The sequence below is a fragment of the Eupeodes corollae genome, chromosome 1 (assembly GCF_945859685.1).
Source record: "Eupeodes corollae chromosome 1, idEupCoro1.1, whole genome shotgun sequence".
In the NCBI taxonomy this organism is placed as follows: Eukaryota; Metazoa; Arthropoda; class Insecta; order Diptera; family Syrphidae; genus Eupeodes; species Eupeodes corollae.
The window spans coordinates 36,796,620-36,813,367 of record NC_079147.1 but is presented as its reverse complement, the minus strand read 5'-3'; the positions used below and the strand labels follow the sequence as shown (position 1 = coordinate 36,813,367).

General features: G+C 35.1%; 1 protein-coding gene across 1 annotated transcript in view; it reads left to right on the top strand.

Annotated features, from left to right (window-relative positions):
- Positions 1-16,748, top strand: part of LOC129943014 (tubulin beta chain) — a 125,581-nt gene that overhangs the window by 85,072 nt on the left and 23,761 nt on the right. Inside the window, exons 2-3 of the mRNA XM_056052248.1 lie at positions 963-1,197; positions 7,934-8,163. Coding sequence (XP_055908223.1) covers positions 963-1,197; positions 7,934-8,163 — 465 coding nt within the window. The remainder of the gene's footprint in view (positions 1-962; positions 1,198-7,933; positions 8,164-16,748) is intronic.

Sequence of the window (16,748 nt, the reverse complement as noted above, 5' to 3'; positions counted from 1 at the left end):
GAGGCAGTACCCGTGAAAGTACTTTTTAGATGGCACAGGCAGGGATTGGAACGAAGACTTCTGGCATGCCAGTCTAACGCCATCATAACCATCATGCCACGGGTATTGCCAAATAACTTATTCATTTTTTTTTTATTCTAGAGTGAAATACAAAACTTGTGCATTAGATTGACACATTTTGACTTAATTTACTCGCTCTCCATTGAATTTGAAATATTTATAAAAAATGTTAATTTTACTAAATGTCATGCAAATGTTTAACATTTTGAGTGGTGAAAGTCATTAGCTCAATAAATGATTTCATATAAAGATCAGAATTTAAGCTCATGGCTTTCAGAACTTAAGCACGTGATGATAATAAAATGTGTAGTCAATCCACATACTTGAACTTATTGTTGGACCAAAGTTAAACCAGTCAGCGCCATTGTCGATCAAGATAGTCATTATAAAATTATTATTATTATTATTAAACGCACTTATCAGCAACATAAATTTATAAGAATTTTTCACTTTTAATCATCTGTATCGTTGAAAAATGATTATTTTAATCTTTTTCATGCGCCATCAAATATAAAACCCAAAAGAATTTAAATTGATGTATAAAATATATTTCCATAATAAAAAATAAATGAAATATAAAACAAACATTAAATAAGTTATATACTCTGACTAATTGCATCTTTTGCTCATTAACTGACCTCGCTTTTTTTGCCATCCATCAGTTAATTAATTTTAAGCTTTAACAAGAGTGTTTTATGGATAATGAATGCAAAAATAAAATATTTATCTATTTACAAAAACCAACAAAAAAAATTAAACAAATTACCATACATTCTATTTATGTAATCAACTTTAATCTATACTCCTATAGCTTCTAGATAGTACCTACCTATATAAGTCCTATCAACTATCGACTATGTTATATAGAGACTAATTTAAACTCTTTTTCTATCTAATTGCAGTTCTGGGAAATCATATCTGATGAGCATGGTATCGATCCCAATGGCATGTACCATGGTGAAAACGATTTGCAATTGGAACGCATTGATGTCTATTACAACGAAGCGAACAATGGCAAATATGTACCACGCGCGGTTTTAATCGATCTCGAACCAGGGACCATGGATTCCGTTCGCCAGTCACCATATGGTCAATTATTTAGGCCGGACAACTTTGTTTTTGGACAATCTGGAGCTGGTAAGTGCACTTTGATGTTGTTGGTGTTTTGTTTGTTATGTGTCCTTGTGTCGTGCTTTCGTCCTTTCGTATATGGCTTAGCTAATTTTCAACCCTTGAAGCAATTTTAGTTTTTTTTTCTTTTCTGCTTTTGACCAACAACGAGGACACCAATGACGACGACGACAATGACGGTGTTTTTGAAAAACGAAAAAAACAAAAGAACTTTACGTGTTCATTTCTGCCACCGCCATCCCTTAAGGGGAAACATGGCAAAGATAGATAAAATCTGTAAAAACAAAAAATCTAGTCGCTCGAAAAAAAAGCTCTGTAATTTTGGTCATGTATACTAAACCTTTGCACATACAAAATCCCACCCTCTTTATGTTGTTTGCAACGGTTACGATACGATACGAAGTTGTATAAGCAAACAACCCTTAGCCTGAGTCTGAGTTTGAGTCTGGAGTCTAGAGTCTAGAGTCTGATAATATGTTCACTGTCCAAGCAACAAAACAGGTACCATCTATGACCAGAATAATTATGCCTCTGGTTAGTTAACTCCAGGCGGTAAACTTGTCCACTGCAAGGAACATGGCAGGACAATTACATTGTGTGTCTTGTTGTTTCTAATATGTGTAGTGTACCTATTTATACCTAGAAACACATCTACTTATAGTAGGTTAGAAAGTTCTACCACTCTTCTGCTTTCTCCCTCCCTGGACAGTCTTCTTGGCAGGTATACTTAGTTTCCTTAGGTCGAAGGAGAATTTTATCAGACAGGCTTATATACTAATGCAATCTTCTTGGAATATACACTCGTCATAAGTCATTTATAACAAAAAATTGGGACTTCAAATCTTGCAATCACCAATTATTTGACCTTAAAAAAGACTGGAACCATTGTTTCTACAATCATTTGACTGTAATCAGTCGAAACTTCACCCATTCTTTGCATTCACTTGAAGTATTTGCATTCTTATGTGAAATTGAACTTTACAAAATATTCTAAGCTGTCTCGCTCACCAATTAAAATTAAAATTTAAAAAGTCTGTAGTTAAATGTCACTGCGAAGTTACTTTGTACTAAATTACAAAAATCATCCCTTATTGTAACATAGCCCTTGTCATTAGATTTTAACTGCCCATCTCCTATTTCTAATAGTGTATCAGGAAAGGTTTGTGCTTTAATGCATAAAAACATACGCCTGATGATAGGCAGCGATGTGTGTTCTAAAAAAATATATTTTGAATATCTTATTATAAGTGGTACACTCTTCAGCCGTGTAACAACCTCCACACAAAAAATCATGTCATAAAATAGCTCCGTTGTGACGTGAAGGACGGACAAACAGGCAAACAAACAAGCAAACAAACTTGCTTTTCCATTTAAAATATTATTATAGACAAGGGCCTACTCGAGTTTAGGCAAATCAACCTTTGAATCTATCTAGTGTCGTAGAGTAAAAGTAACCTTAATTAGTTTAATTCAGATGCAGACTATAGTTGATCTGGTTTTAATTCCCATCAGAAGTTTTCATACCTGCTCAGCTTAAGATCTGTAGCCAGGTTATTAGAGTCACGAAGGGAAATACTGCTGATCACATTGACGCCTAATGATCAGAGTCTTGCAAGTTCTTGGCTCTCAAATCCGCAACCCGATGTTTTGATTAAAACCAGGGACAAATGTCTCTTTTTTCGATAACTAAACGAATCCAAGCTTTAAGGCCTTTTATCGATTATATTTTTTTGTTTGGTCATTCGTTATGTGTTCGTTATTTTCACGATTCACCTAATGGGTATTCTTGGGCATAAGAAGAGGCTCTTAATAAGTGTTATTAACAGCAGTGCAATATTTGACAAGCCTTAAATTCCACAGAATCAACGTTGTCAAATTGGATTTATTTTATGCTTCAAACAAGAATTGTAAATGCGGAAATGTGTGAAAGAAATTTAAAAAGTAAGACAGGTAGAGGTATCCCGAAGGGTGGGTAGTACCTCCCATGGTCTTGTTATTCGTTGTTTGCCAAATCTTAAACGAACTTTGTACATAATTCGATTAAAAGCCATTGCATTTGCTGAAAACATTTGTGTCTTTTAAGCAGAAGATTTTGCGGTTTTTAAAGCAGGAATTTGGTAAACACCTTGAAGTTTTACGAAACTTTCTTCGGATAAACGAAAGTATTTTAAAAAGCTGTAAGAAATATCAACGAACTATTTAGTTCTTGCAAGAAAGATCTTTTCAATAAATCTTAAATGTTGTGTTCCATTTCCAGAGGATTAGAGGTGCCTCTAATATACAGGGTCCGCAAAAAACCTCCCGTATTTTAGACTTTTATATTTAGAGCTATTTATAGATAAATGGTATTCCGGGTATGGATAGATAGAGGTCCCCGTGCCGTTTTTATTAATCATAATGGCGTGGTACGTAATGGTGGTTTTGCAGAGCTGTTTGTGAAGACATTCTTCAAACCATTCCCGTTAATGCTGTTTTAATTTCGTCTGACGAGGCCCATTTCCATTTATCGGGTACTGTAAATAAACAAAATTTCCGATACTGGGCAACAGAAAACCCTCAACAAATTCATCAACGACCACTTCACAGCCCTTATGTGACAGTTTGGTGTGCTGATGCTGAATTTGGTGTGTTAGGTCCGTATTTTTTCGAGACCTTCTTCCAACCAAACTTAGATCAGTTTAATAGGAACCACAAAGAAGTCTGGTTCCAACAAGATGGATATGGGAGATCTTTTTGCCGTAACTTGTACCTTCTTTTTTTTAGAGATCTCTACATTTTCTGGGTCGTTTTCACTGTCGGTTTCACTATCGCTAAACCATAATTCTATTCCACTCATTTTAAGCAAATAAATATTCAAATTTAATAATATTTAAGGTTATAAACACTGAACAAACCAAAAACTGTCTTATCTGAAATATTCAAAATAAAGACAATATTTAGTGAGTTAATTCACAATAGCGCATTTGTCCATCGATTACATTACCCAATACCAAACATGAAAACCAATCGAAGCAATCGAAATTCTTCGATTTGATTTATGATCGATAACGACAATTGAGGCTTTGGACGTGTTTTAACAGATATCGGCCAAGCAGAAATAAAGGTTATTTCCACTATTATCAAAACTGAAAAAAAAACTCAAAAAAAAGTATCTAAAAGAGCTACGTTTACATGGTTACTCTCCGTTTCGCTCCAAGGCGCTGTTACATTTCTAAAATAAAAGACCAAAATTTGCTCAATTTGTCCTCTAAGAAATATCATACCAATTATTTTTAAACCACCAGAGCTTATAAAAGTTTAAAATTCACCAACGTTTTCCTGAAATCGCAAACAGTAGTTGGTTTTTTAACTTGCTTTGCTGATGGTAATTGCCTAGCTTGATCGAGAGTTCGATAGAATTTAGTTTGTTGGCGTACCAAAGCCTGAGAAAATAGACATGCTAGAATCCTCTATTACAAAAGACTTATCAATTATGTAGAATCAAACAATCGCTTATGTTTCAAGCTGGTTTTCGTGAAAGCTTTTCAACGGTTGACTATATTTTTGCTTTATCGAGTATTGCTAACAAATTTATCCAAAAGAAAAAGAAGATGGATGCTTGCTTTATCGGCTTAAAAGCTGCTTTTGATACCGTCATTTTCAAAATGATCTTACTTTTTATATCTAGAAAATTTCTAAATATCTACGAAAATTTGTATGTAAAACTTATGATACAGTTAAGGATGGGGCCGAGGTTTTAAATTTGTTCCAAACGACTACAGGTCTTCCCCAAGGATGTATCCTCAGTCCAATCTTGTCTGCCCTCTACATTGATGATATTTCAGGTAATTTACATGGTGGGAGTTTGTTTTTCTGATATTCGTGTAAAAGTACTTCCTTACGTGGAGGACTTGGTTATGCTAGCGGATAACCCATCTTCTCTTCAGCTACAAATCAATAGGGTCCAAACGTACTGCAATATCTGGGGCATTAAAATAAACTCAGAGAAAACAAAGATAATGTTATTTGAGGCACGGAGTTGTAGAAGGTTGAGAGAAAAAAGATGGTTCCTTAACAACCAACCTATTGAAATAGTACAGGAATTCAAATATCTAGGAGTGTTGATAACTGCTAACGATCGGTAGCTTCAATAAACATGATCAATGTAAGAGTAAAGTGTCTCTCAACATAATGTGGCCAACTTTCTTTTCAAACAAGAACATAGACTAAGGATCTAAATACCGAGTTTTCCAAGCAACCATTAACACTTGCTTGTCTTAAGGTATTCAAATTTGTGGTCACCCCTATTTTGAAGAATTTGAGTTGATACAACAAGAGAGAAATCTTCTATTTAAGCCACTCCTTAAATACTAATGCGATAAATTATTCCAATAATAGACTTTGTGCCAGAGGTATAGGTACAATTTTCAGAGCAAAAGTTGAAACCGCATCGGTTATTAAACAATGTTATTTTCTGGCAGACGGCAATCTTGTCATGTTCCTATATTATTTAGATTTTGTAAATTGTAAAAAAAATGTTTTTAATTAAATAAAGGAATAATAATAATAATAGACATGAAGAATTTTGTTTCTTCACAAATTAGGGACAGATTGCAACTGCTCCCGAATAAACGACAGCCAATTTGATAGATATAGCTTTCACAACATGGCCGCTATCAACTATCAAACTACGGAAATCCTTGTGAAACTGCAAGAAATTACAAGCAAATTATGGATAAATTGCTAACAAGGTTTTCTTACTGCCGATAAAATTGCGATTTTCCAATGGGTTTCACCCAATTGAAAACCAAGTACATATATCAGACTTTTTGATTCTGTCCTAATTTATTAGGTAGCTTTTTTCCGAAAAAATTCCTGATGGTTTTCCAAATCCCTTTCTTCAATATTTAGTTGAAATATTTGTATTGTTTCATATAGTATTCGAAAAACCTCCATGAGTTGTTGGATTACACCTGTCTTACAAAAAGCGTATAGAAACGCCATACGATTTATGCCAAAACGGTTTTCAAATGAAAAGGGAAAAATGGTTTGAAAGGAAGTTTTGTTTTTGTAACGAATCCGTTGTCTAATCAATTCCATTACATCAAATTTTTAAAATGTATTTAAAATCATAAAAATAATGTTGAAAACTGGTATTTTTAAAACTTGAGCAATTACAGTCTGTTAAGTAAGAGCGTGGGCGTGTACCAATTACAACGATGCAATTTGGTCAATAATGTGTCCAGTCACCACCGACATCGATAATTGCACGAGGAGTAAAGAGGTACAAAGTGCATAATCTCTGCTTTGAGAAGCAGCACCAAAGATGAACCTTTATTCTAAGTTTTACGGTCCGCTGAACAAGCCTATTGGTGGAAGTTGACCAGGCTTGCGTGAGGACAGAACGTGCCCATATAAAACATTCATCAGTAAAAATGACATTTTTAAAATCTCTATCAATATTCTCATGCGCCCAAGCGAGTCGCTTTGTCACATGTTTTTCAGTCAATAGAAGCTTCTTCATTGGGTTGCGCCATTTCAGATAATGAGTATGAAGAAGGGTTGGGATAGTTTCTGAGGATATATCTAAACCTTTTGCAATTAATTTTGCTTGTCCTTGCCGCAGTGTTAAATCAGGATTCTGCGAAAACAGATTCATTATTGGTTTTTCATCTTTCTGTTCACTTTTCCTATCGAACCACGTTCATGAACATTTTTAGTCACTTTGTTTCTCTGTATCCACTTCTGTACAAATGCCTTCGAATTTCTCATATTTTTAGCAGCCGCTGATTGCGTCATTTAAGGACCTTTGAGCGGATGCAAAGAACACAGCCTCGTAACGCGACGCGTACTTAGCACTCATGGTGTTTAACGTGATTCTCTTTCAAAAGATCAACAACAACTGAACCTTTGTTGAGAATGCATCAAGGACAAAGCTTCCGTCTATCGGCTTGCAAAAGTATCAGAGCGAAATCTTTCATTAGCTTTTGGTAAAGTCGACCACGCTCTTACTTGACTGTAGTTAAAATAAAAGTTTCAAATCGAAATCAGCACTAAAAATGTAATCCAAAACCTATTTTTCGAAACAATGTAATGTATTAAACTGAAGGTTTGCTTAAAACTTCATATAGAGTCAAAAAAGTACTCAAAACTTATGAGAATTTCCAGGAACTAGGTAATAGTAAAAGGAGTTAAATTGTATCTTGAAGAGAAAGACTTGTGCTTTGCAAAACCTGATGTGATAGAAAAACTTAAAGGCAAGATTCGAATTAAGGACATCTTAATCTTTTAAAAAAGTAATGGTTTGCGTGTGCTCCCGAATAACTTCATCTTCCAAAATTACGCCGTTTGCTAAACTTTTTGCTTTTTTTTTTGGTCAACAAAATTGAATATCATCTAATTTGGTGTGTGAAATTCGGCTTATCGTAAAATAGCTATCCCTTAGTAGTAGAAGTAGCGATGCCATAGCAAAAGTTAGCTGTACATTCGGTGGATGTGAAACATATGTTTCATTAACCATGGCATTTTCCATCTCACATGAAAACTTAAAATTTGCACATGTCAACAGGAAACGTTTGAAATCTTCAATTAGAGTATAGTTCTTATACTCTACGGACCTCCTTCCCATTATCAAAAACATACCTAATAACAACAATAACCAAAAAAACATATTGGATGATGACAAAAGCAATATCTATATACTTTTTACAAAATATCTATCTTTATCTTTATGTTTTTTTTTTTTTTTTTTATATAAAAACAGGTAACAACTGGGCAAAAGGCCATTACACGGAGGGTGCTGAGTTAATTGATTCCGTATTGGATGTACTTCGCCGTGAATCTGAAGGATGCGACTGCCTGCAGGGCTTTCAGCTGGCACACTCATTGGGTGGCGGTACCGGATCTGGTTTGGGCACACTGTTAATATCGAAAATACGTGAAGAGTATCCAGATAGAATAATGAATACATTCTCTGTTGTTCCATCCCCTAAGGTGAGTTTTATAATAACTTGAATTTTCACAAAAGATAAGAGATATATTTCGTTCGGTTATACGTTTGGTCCCAAGTCCATTCGTCTGCCCTGTTCTTGTAGATAGATCTATAGATACATTTGTATCTATGGTATAAACGTGTGTTGCTCGCCTCTGCTACTTGTTCAAAAAGCTTTGAAATTTGAAACGAATCTATTTATCTTTGATTATCGTTTTCTTGATGGTTGTTTTTATCTTATATATACACACACTCGTACCTTCAATCCAACACACTATATAAACCGTATTCTCCTCACTCACAGTGTTTTGTATTTTGAATTAAAATTTGTATTTCAAAAAACAAATTGATTTGGATTTCTATACATCACAGGTACGAGTACAGCAGGTACACAGAAGCATAGGTACGAATATGATACACGAGTAAGTAACTTTATATCCATCCTCCTCCATAGGAGGAACCATGGAGTATTGGATAGGATAGGTATAGGTTAAGGTATTGGGTGTGTGCCTTCTGGAAATGAATCAATTGTGGTTTTCCATCAGTTGTTTGTTTTGTTTTAATTTAAATTCAATTGGGCTTTTGGTTAGAACAAACATCTTGGAATTGGGTTTGAATAAAACATAAATTAAGTACCTTTCTCGAGAATCATGTTGTAATGGATGAAAAATGCTTTATGTTGGTTTGGAAACCAAAAAAAATGGCCATTTGGCCGTTTTGGTTGACTTAATTTTTTTGAAAAAGTTAGAAGATCCTATTTAAAAAAAACTTATAAAGGGTGTGCAAAAAATCGGTTTCTTTTTTAAAACGCAAAAAGTGAATTGAGTTAAAAAAATTTAATGTATCAGATGTTTTTTTAAAGAGCTTCAGAACTTAAAACAACTTACCGTATCTTGAAAGTTTGAATACAATGCTTCGAGAGTTTCTGATTTTTTTGGCATAAACCAACGGTCCCATAAAAAGCAATTGATAAGCGTTAAGGTACACGAACAGAATCGCTTCTGGAAGTGAAGTTGTCAAAATATTGGTTCTGCTTTACATTGGGAGCCCAACGGAATATCGTCACAAAAGTTTCAAAAAATGGTGATAAGTCTTAACAAACCCATCGAAATCGTTATCTTCAATAATCCTCTTATCCTGAGAGCCCGCCATGGGCAGTGCGTGACCTACTAAATATGAGTTAGTCTCCCGAAAAACTTAGAATAGCTTCCGATTTTGTGAAAGCTTTTGATGGGAATTTCCTGATAAATGCGGTGTATGACAAGTCCAGTTGGAACCAAATATCGTTGGGACAATTTTTGGCCGCCAGCGCCAGCCCTTCTTAATAATTTTAGCTCCTTCCTTATTTCGAAATAAATAAGAACTTCTAATGCCCACAGCGTGTAAACCAAACCGAATACTCATTCGTTCAAGGCTTAAAGCTTTCTTAGCCCTATACGTCAATTTTGCATATTGATGAAGCTCTTTAACTAGAAATGAGCTTCATCAATAATTAACACCATAAAATATAACACATTTTCTACGGAACTCGCAAAAAGTTGGTAGTTAGTAAATTTCTACACTTTGAAATCGTTGTTCTGCATCTGAAAAATGCCCTTTGTTATGGCAGTATTATTAAGAGTTCTGTCTCTTGTTAGTTTGGTCAAGAGTTTTAGCCTCGATTACGTGTTCTAGATTACATGAAGGAATCTGATCGGTTCAATCTTCCTGATTTAATTCAAGTGTTGAATTTGCCAGTTCATCAGCTATTTCATTTTCCCAACAAAGACTTGAGATGTGCAATGTGCCAAGAACCCTTAGCTCTTCGCGACAGCAAGTCACAAGTTTCGATTTGATTTCGGTGGCAGAAATAGCTTTCATTGCCTCTTGGCAGTTAATGAAAAATGTTTGGGGTATTGCCACCGATGAAATTTGTCTAGAAGCTTTCATCACTGCTCAGACCTCAGCTTGGAAGACACTTTTGAAATAAGGAAGTCGAATTGAGCTGGCTCAAGATTTTCTGAATAGAAGCTTGCACCAACACCAGTATCCACCGTTGAGCCCCCCGTTGTATATTGCTACCGTGCGTTGGTTCACAGCTTAAAGGTTTGGTGATAAGGAAATTCTCTTTACAGGGAAAGTAGATTGCAAATGGCTTGCTGATGTCTAAGCATGGTGTTAAGTAGTCGGTACATGCTTTGTTACCCATAAATTTCTGCAGAATCAACGCGTGACCAATGTCGCTGGATTTCCAGCAATCAGTTTGGCAAAGCGCAGTGCGCTATTAGCTGCTCATTCTTGTACAAATAGATCTCCAGATTTTACGTCGAGTATTGTTTCTAGACCCGCAGACCATGCTTCCATATGTAAGCTCCCATTTCATAATTTTGGGGTTTGACACCCTAGATGTTACCAAAAATTTTATTGCAGGAATAGAATGCAAACTTGCATTTCCAATCAAATATCACACCAAGACACTTGAAAGGTAGCATTTTCCTTCTGTTCGTAGTCATTATGAGTACTTAAAAAAGCGGAGAAAGAACCCCACCTTGAGGAGTCCCTCAAGGCTTTCATGAATGATATTAGCCTTTAAATCTGGAATCTTTTCTGAACTGTTACGGTTCTCCGTAAAAAAAAGTCTAAGAGGTTCAAAATGTCGAATTGACACATGATAACATGATTTGAGAATAAACAAAATTCGTCGATTTCAGTAAAAACAAATCGTAGGTTAATATATAGCTCTGGTAAAGCTCATCGTTGACCAAAACTTTGTTTCCATTCTTTAATGCGTCACTATTTGACTTCTCGACAATAATGTGCTAGTTTTTCGGAAACACAGATTCGCAGCAAATATGAAAATACACCACGTCAGAAAATTTCTAAATCATTGTTCAACTGATACTTAGTACTAAACTTAAACAGTATCAACGGAGGGGATAGGCATGCACCTTCAATTGCTGATTCAACTAGATAGTCTAAGTGCTGACTAGGACTTTTTTTCAAAGTCCTAAGATTTCCAATATTTCCCAACATTTTATTCCCCTGAAGGTCGACGATGACTTTCTGTCAAGATTTCTAGCGGGAAACAATTCTGAGTGCCAAAGTAACCTATGATTTAAAAAGAAATCTCTAGATGGTCTACCCTATACTTCAAAAAATGTAATCATCTATTCACCAATTAGCCCCCGCAAGTACTAATAAATAAAATAAAGAAACTGATAAAAATAAAATGTCTTCCGTAATTGAAATTGCTCTTTGGACGTCACTAAAATTGACCCAAATTTCATAAGACCGCATCTTCTCAAATCAAATCAATCAAAAAACAAAAATATCGTAAACTATTAAAGAACGCATATAAAATTCTAACAATAAAGAGCGTATGTATATAGACTTCTGCCTCTGCCCTATAAAACGTTCAAACTTCACCACGTTCCATTTACTTAACTTTGACCTAACGCTCAATTAACCCAAAGAAACCCATGGCATGGCGTAGAGTAGAAGTAGCAGTAGCAAAATATATGTGTACTGTATACTTTATCTAATTGAATTAAACGATGATTTATGACCATTCCCTATTGAGGAGGAAGAGGAGGTGGAATGGCCATAACTATAGCTGGCGCTCTTATGGTTTAAATACCCAATTTTATGAGCTCCCATTGTAAAAGTCTTAAATGGATTGTGTCACGAATGTGAACTATTATTATAATAGCGAGCTAGAGCCAGAGCATCATCATCGTCCATACCAATGATGGAGCAATGGCAATGCCAATAAATACCCTCATCCCTCCATCCATCTCGTTCTCGTTTGGAGTCAGTCAAGTCAGTTTAGTCTGCAGTCCACACTCCGCATAGTTTTATTATATAAGACAACCCAAGAAGCTTAACATTAAATCTTACAATTTGTGATAAGTTAATTGCAATTGATTTATGAAGTACGCAACCCTTACGTAACCACAAGACAATCGAATGACATATTTTCCGTAGAGCTATAACATCCAAAAGGGGATCAATGACAACAACAATGATATGACAATGATGATGATGCCGACGACGCGACGGAAACGACGCACGACGATGTCGATGTTGAAGCTCCGAGGACGTGATAGTAAACGCGAGTTGTATCTTTATAGCTATCCGCAGTGGTTTTGTGTTGTTGAAACGAGGAGTATAGGTATAGGTATATAATCTTCCTGGACACAATCGATGGGTGGCCTATAAATTATGGTCAATGCTTCATCACCAAACCAAACCAAGCTATCACTAAAGTAGGTACATATGTGTATATAGCATCCTGCCACCACCTGTCGTATGAGATTTAGCGTCAACAAATTTTACAATTACCAAACACATTTGTAACCAATGAAGGGTGAAATGCGGTAACGCTATGCGGTCCGCATAATAAATCATCATATATGGAAGATAAAATAGTTTAGGAGGGAGGGTTGCAAATACCATACATGTGATCTTTTTATACACATGTTTTTGCCATCGAATAATTTTTTGACCACTTTCTAGACCCTATTAACAATTTGTATTTAGGTGAGACCGTTAAGAACTTGTGAACTTGAACGTTAAGAACTATTGGCGACGAAATACTTAATTACAATTTGAGTACTTTACTCGTACTTTTCGAACTATATCCACAAATTAAATACTGGTATGCCCCAGGGCTCTGTCCTGTCTCCGACACTCTTTATCATTTTTATTAATTTACTTATTCGCTGACAACGACAGTGGTGCTGTTAACTAACTAAGTTTCTTATATTAGTTTTAAAATTCGCATGGAAGTCACAAGTAACTTATTTATAAAGACAATTTGGAGACGCTTAATCCATTTCGCAGCTGTCAGAATAAAAATCATATCTTTGGTTTTTATTTGGGAAAGTTCATCAAGATCGTTAAAGAATGCCCTTCCAAAAGTTGACACTCTAGAACTGGCCAGGGTAGGACATTTACAAGAAAGTTTCCCTTTTATGTTGGTCTACGCAACTAAGGCAAAGGCAATGATTATTCTATGATATGCCCAACTTTGATTTGGAGAAAGTAAGATTATTGCTCTTGATATTTCAAAGGCATTTGATAGAGTTTGGCATCAATCTCTCTTATCGAAAATGCGTGCTTGAATCTTTTCTTGGTTGGGTTAGAAATTACTTTTCGGATCGTTCAATTCATGTAGTATTGGACGGGTTCAAATATGATATCCACAATATAAATGCTGGTGTGCCCCAGGGCTCCGTTTTGTCTCCAACACTCTTCCTCATATTCATAAATGATCTTTAGTCTGAAACTTCTAACGCACTACATTGTTGTTTGACAGTACTCTTAGCTTTTCATATTCGATTTTAGATTCTCATCCCTGTTCTTCGGATGTGGACTACCAACAGCAGCATATGATAAGCTCATTAAATTCTGATCTTGACAGCATTGTTCAATGGAGATTTAAAAACCGGGTTGGGTTGAAGGCTTCGAAAACTCAATGCTGGCTACTGTCGCAAAAGCGTACAATGCCACTGAGCCATGAGTGGTACTTGCATCAAAAGACTGGACAACTACCAGTCCTAAGTATGTGCATAACAAACCACTTGTTGTGAAGTGATCACATATTTGACATCGCCAAAAATGCTGCTAAGTGTTTCGGTTTTCTCCGAAGATGCAAAAAGTTCTTACCCATTCTGATCTGGCTATAATTTACAAAGCTTTTATTCGTCCAAAACTTGGACTAATTGGACTGGTGCTCCAATAACGTACTCGAGTCTTCTGGATAGAATCGAATTATTGGAGATCGTTCTCTTACAGAGACATTTGCTTCTCTTTAACACCGCCGCAAGGTCTCATGCCTGTCAGTGTTTTATTGTTACTTTTATAAACAATGCTTTATTGAAATAGCCAGTTGCATTCCTCCACTTAAACAATTCAACCGAAATACCCGTACTGCTAGGAATGCACATCAGTCTACCCTAGAGCCCAATTTCGGACAAACTGTTAATTACAGAGATTCTTCCTTTAGCCGCACTACACGAATGTGGAATGCTTTACTGGGCTCAATATTTCCCACTCATTACAATGTGCAGACATTCAAAACCAATGTGCATCGGTTTCTCCTTTCTAATCCTATCCTATTTTCCTAATTGCTCGCACTGTGTTTATTCATTATAAGGGTATTCATAACCCCTTTAGTGCGCGCAATATATATTTAAAAAAAAAATCCTCTACTATTAGCCAGTTTCCGGTACATATTGCAGTGACTCGGACTATAGCATGCCGAAGTCCTTAGCATAGTATCGAATACTTTCGTAATCATGCCATCCTACTAATTCTTTCTAGCAGGAAAGATGACTTTTAAATCTTTACTGAGGCTCAAGGCACTGATGTAATAGTTGGTGTCTGTGGCAAATTTTCCAATGGATTCCGTTCCGTAATATTGCCTTCGCAACAAGTTCTGGATATCTAACAGCTTGATTTTTTAAGTGCATTCTACAATCCTAAATATTTAATGTGTTTGTTGTCTATTGGTAAAAGGTGGAGAATACCAAATAACCTTGTTCCTCGGATGTGGATCTTAAACTTCAATTTATGATAAGCTTATTAAATTCTGAACTTGACAACTTTATGACAGCGTGATTTCCACCTTTGCCTAAAACATCTCGAAATTCAAGGTATGCATTTTACATTAGCAAGCACTTTTTGTAAAATGACCACATTTGCCATGTCATAAAGAATACCGCAAAAATATTTGAATGTGTTGAGGTGATGCGAGAAATGTTTGTCCTCCTTTGTACTACTGGCTACTTTTTTCAAAACTTTAAGGCTCTTATCGCTTATGAAGAAGAACATTCAAAATAGTTATCACACCGTCGTAATTTATCTTATTTAACCTTTTTCACCATTATTGTAACGAATTATTCTTTCGCCATGAATAAGTTAAATTTCTCCCCTTAAGTAATTCAATCCTAATACTCGTGCATCCAGGAACATGGTCATCGATATTTCGTTAAGCCCGACTTTGGTCATGTTGTTAAGTATTGAGATACGTTCTTTAGCCGTACTACACGAATGCATTCTTTACATAAAAAGACATTTCTAAAATCTGTACAACAGAATTGAAGATGCGTAAAGTTGAAGTATTGAAAGATCTAAGTATAAGTTTCATTTTTTTGTTTTAAATAACATTCATATGTAACCCCTTATCTATTTGGTTGATTGGAATTATTTAACATTACATTTCGGTTCAAGTAAAGAAAAATGTTGTTTTCTTGAATGAACTATAATTTCTAAAAAAAATATTTATTACCGACCTACTCAAGTTATTATTGGTGGTTCAAGTATAATATGTTATCATTTGCAAATAAAAATTACAAATAGACCGACTGATAAGACCAACAATGTAGTACTCATTTCGTGACAATATTGGCGGCGATAACACATTCCATGATTCACGATTTTGAAGTAAACTAAAGCTATTTATAAAAGTTATGTTATCAACTAAATATTTCGATATTTTGAGATGGAAAAAACAAGTTAAATTAAATGCGAAAAAATGTGATAGTGTTAGATTATCGCACTTTTGAATCTAATTCAAAGTGACACTTTACTTAATGAATGTTTTTCAGTTCAGGGTAAAATTTTTGAAACAGGAAATTTTGCTAACAACATTTTTCTTACAAACATTTAATATCAGTCTTGCAAGATAGCGTCTTAGTTTACCAAATGTTACAATATTTCGGATCGAAAATTGTTTTTAGAGCTTTTAAAAAATATAAAAGAATTGAATTTTAACAACCATCATGTTTTGTTTGACCCCAGTTCTTTATAGATTATAATCAATACCTCTCTAGTGTAACGTCCATGAATGGTACCCGTGGCGTGATGGTTGATGCATAGAACTGTCATGGCAGACGTCTTGAGTTCAATCCCTGCCTAGTTTTTTTCTCGTATACTACCTCTTACAAGGAATTGACAAATTTTCTAAGAAAAGACCTTTTTAAAAATGGGCTCTCAGATTCGGCATAAAAACTGTAGATCCCCTCTATCCTTAGTTGAAATATAGTCACAAGGCCACGGGTTCCTACGAGCTGTTACGGCACCGAATTTATTTTTGTTCCGTTTATGAATAAAAATTCAGGGAAAACTAATACAGAAAATAGTACGTATACGCCATAGTATAAAATTTTGTTTTATTATCTTTTAAAGAGGTATTAAAACCCCTAATTTTTCATCAGCAATTATCTTCTTTATCTGCGATGAAGTCACCTAATTCAAATACCAATTCTCCGGTTCAGATGGCATACCCTCCTTTATTCTGAAAAACTGTTGTTATTCGATTAATGAACTATCTTCAACATTTCTCTTTGGAAAAGTAGCTTCTTAATTGAGTGACAAACTTCGTACCCTGTGCCCATTCATAAATCAGTAGCTAAAAATAATATTGAAAACTATCAAGGTATTTGTAAACTCTGTCTGCAATTCCCAAGTTATTTGAAAGTCCAAACACTACTAAAAAAGGCTTGATTTATTTGGATTTCAGTTAGAATTGCTTCGTTGGTTATCTTCATATCTCATGAGTACAACTCAACAAGTTCAAATAAACATCATAAAGCTCTAAAGACAT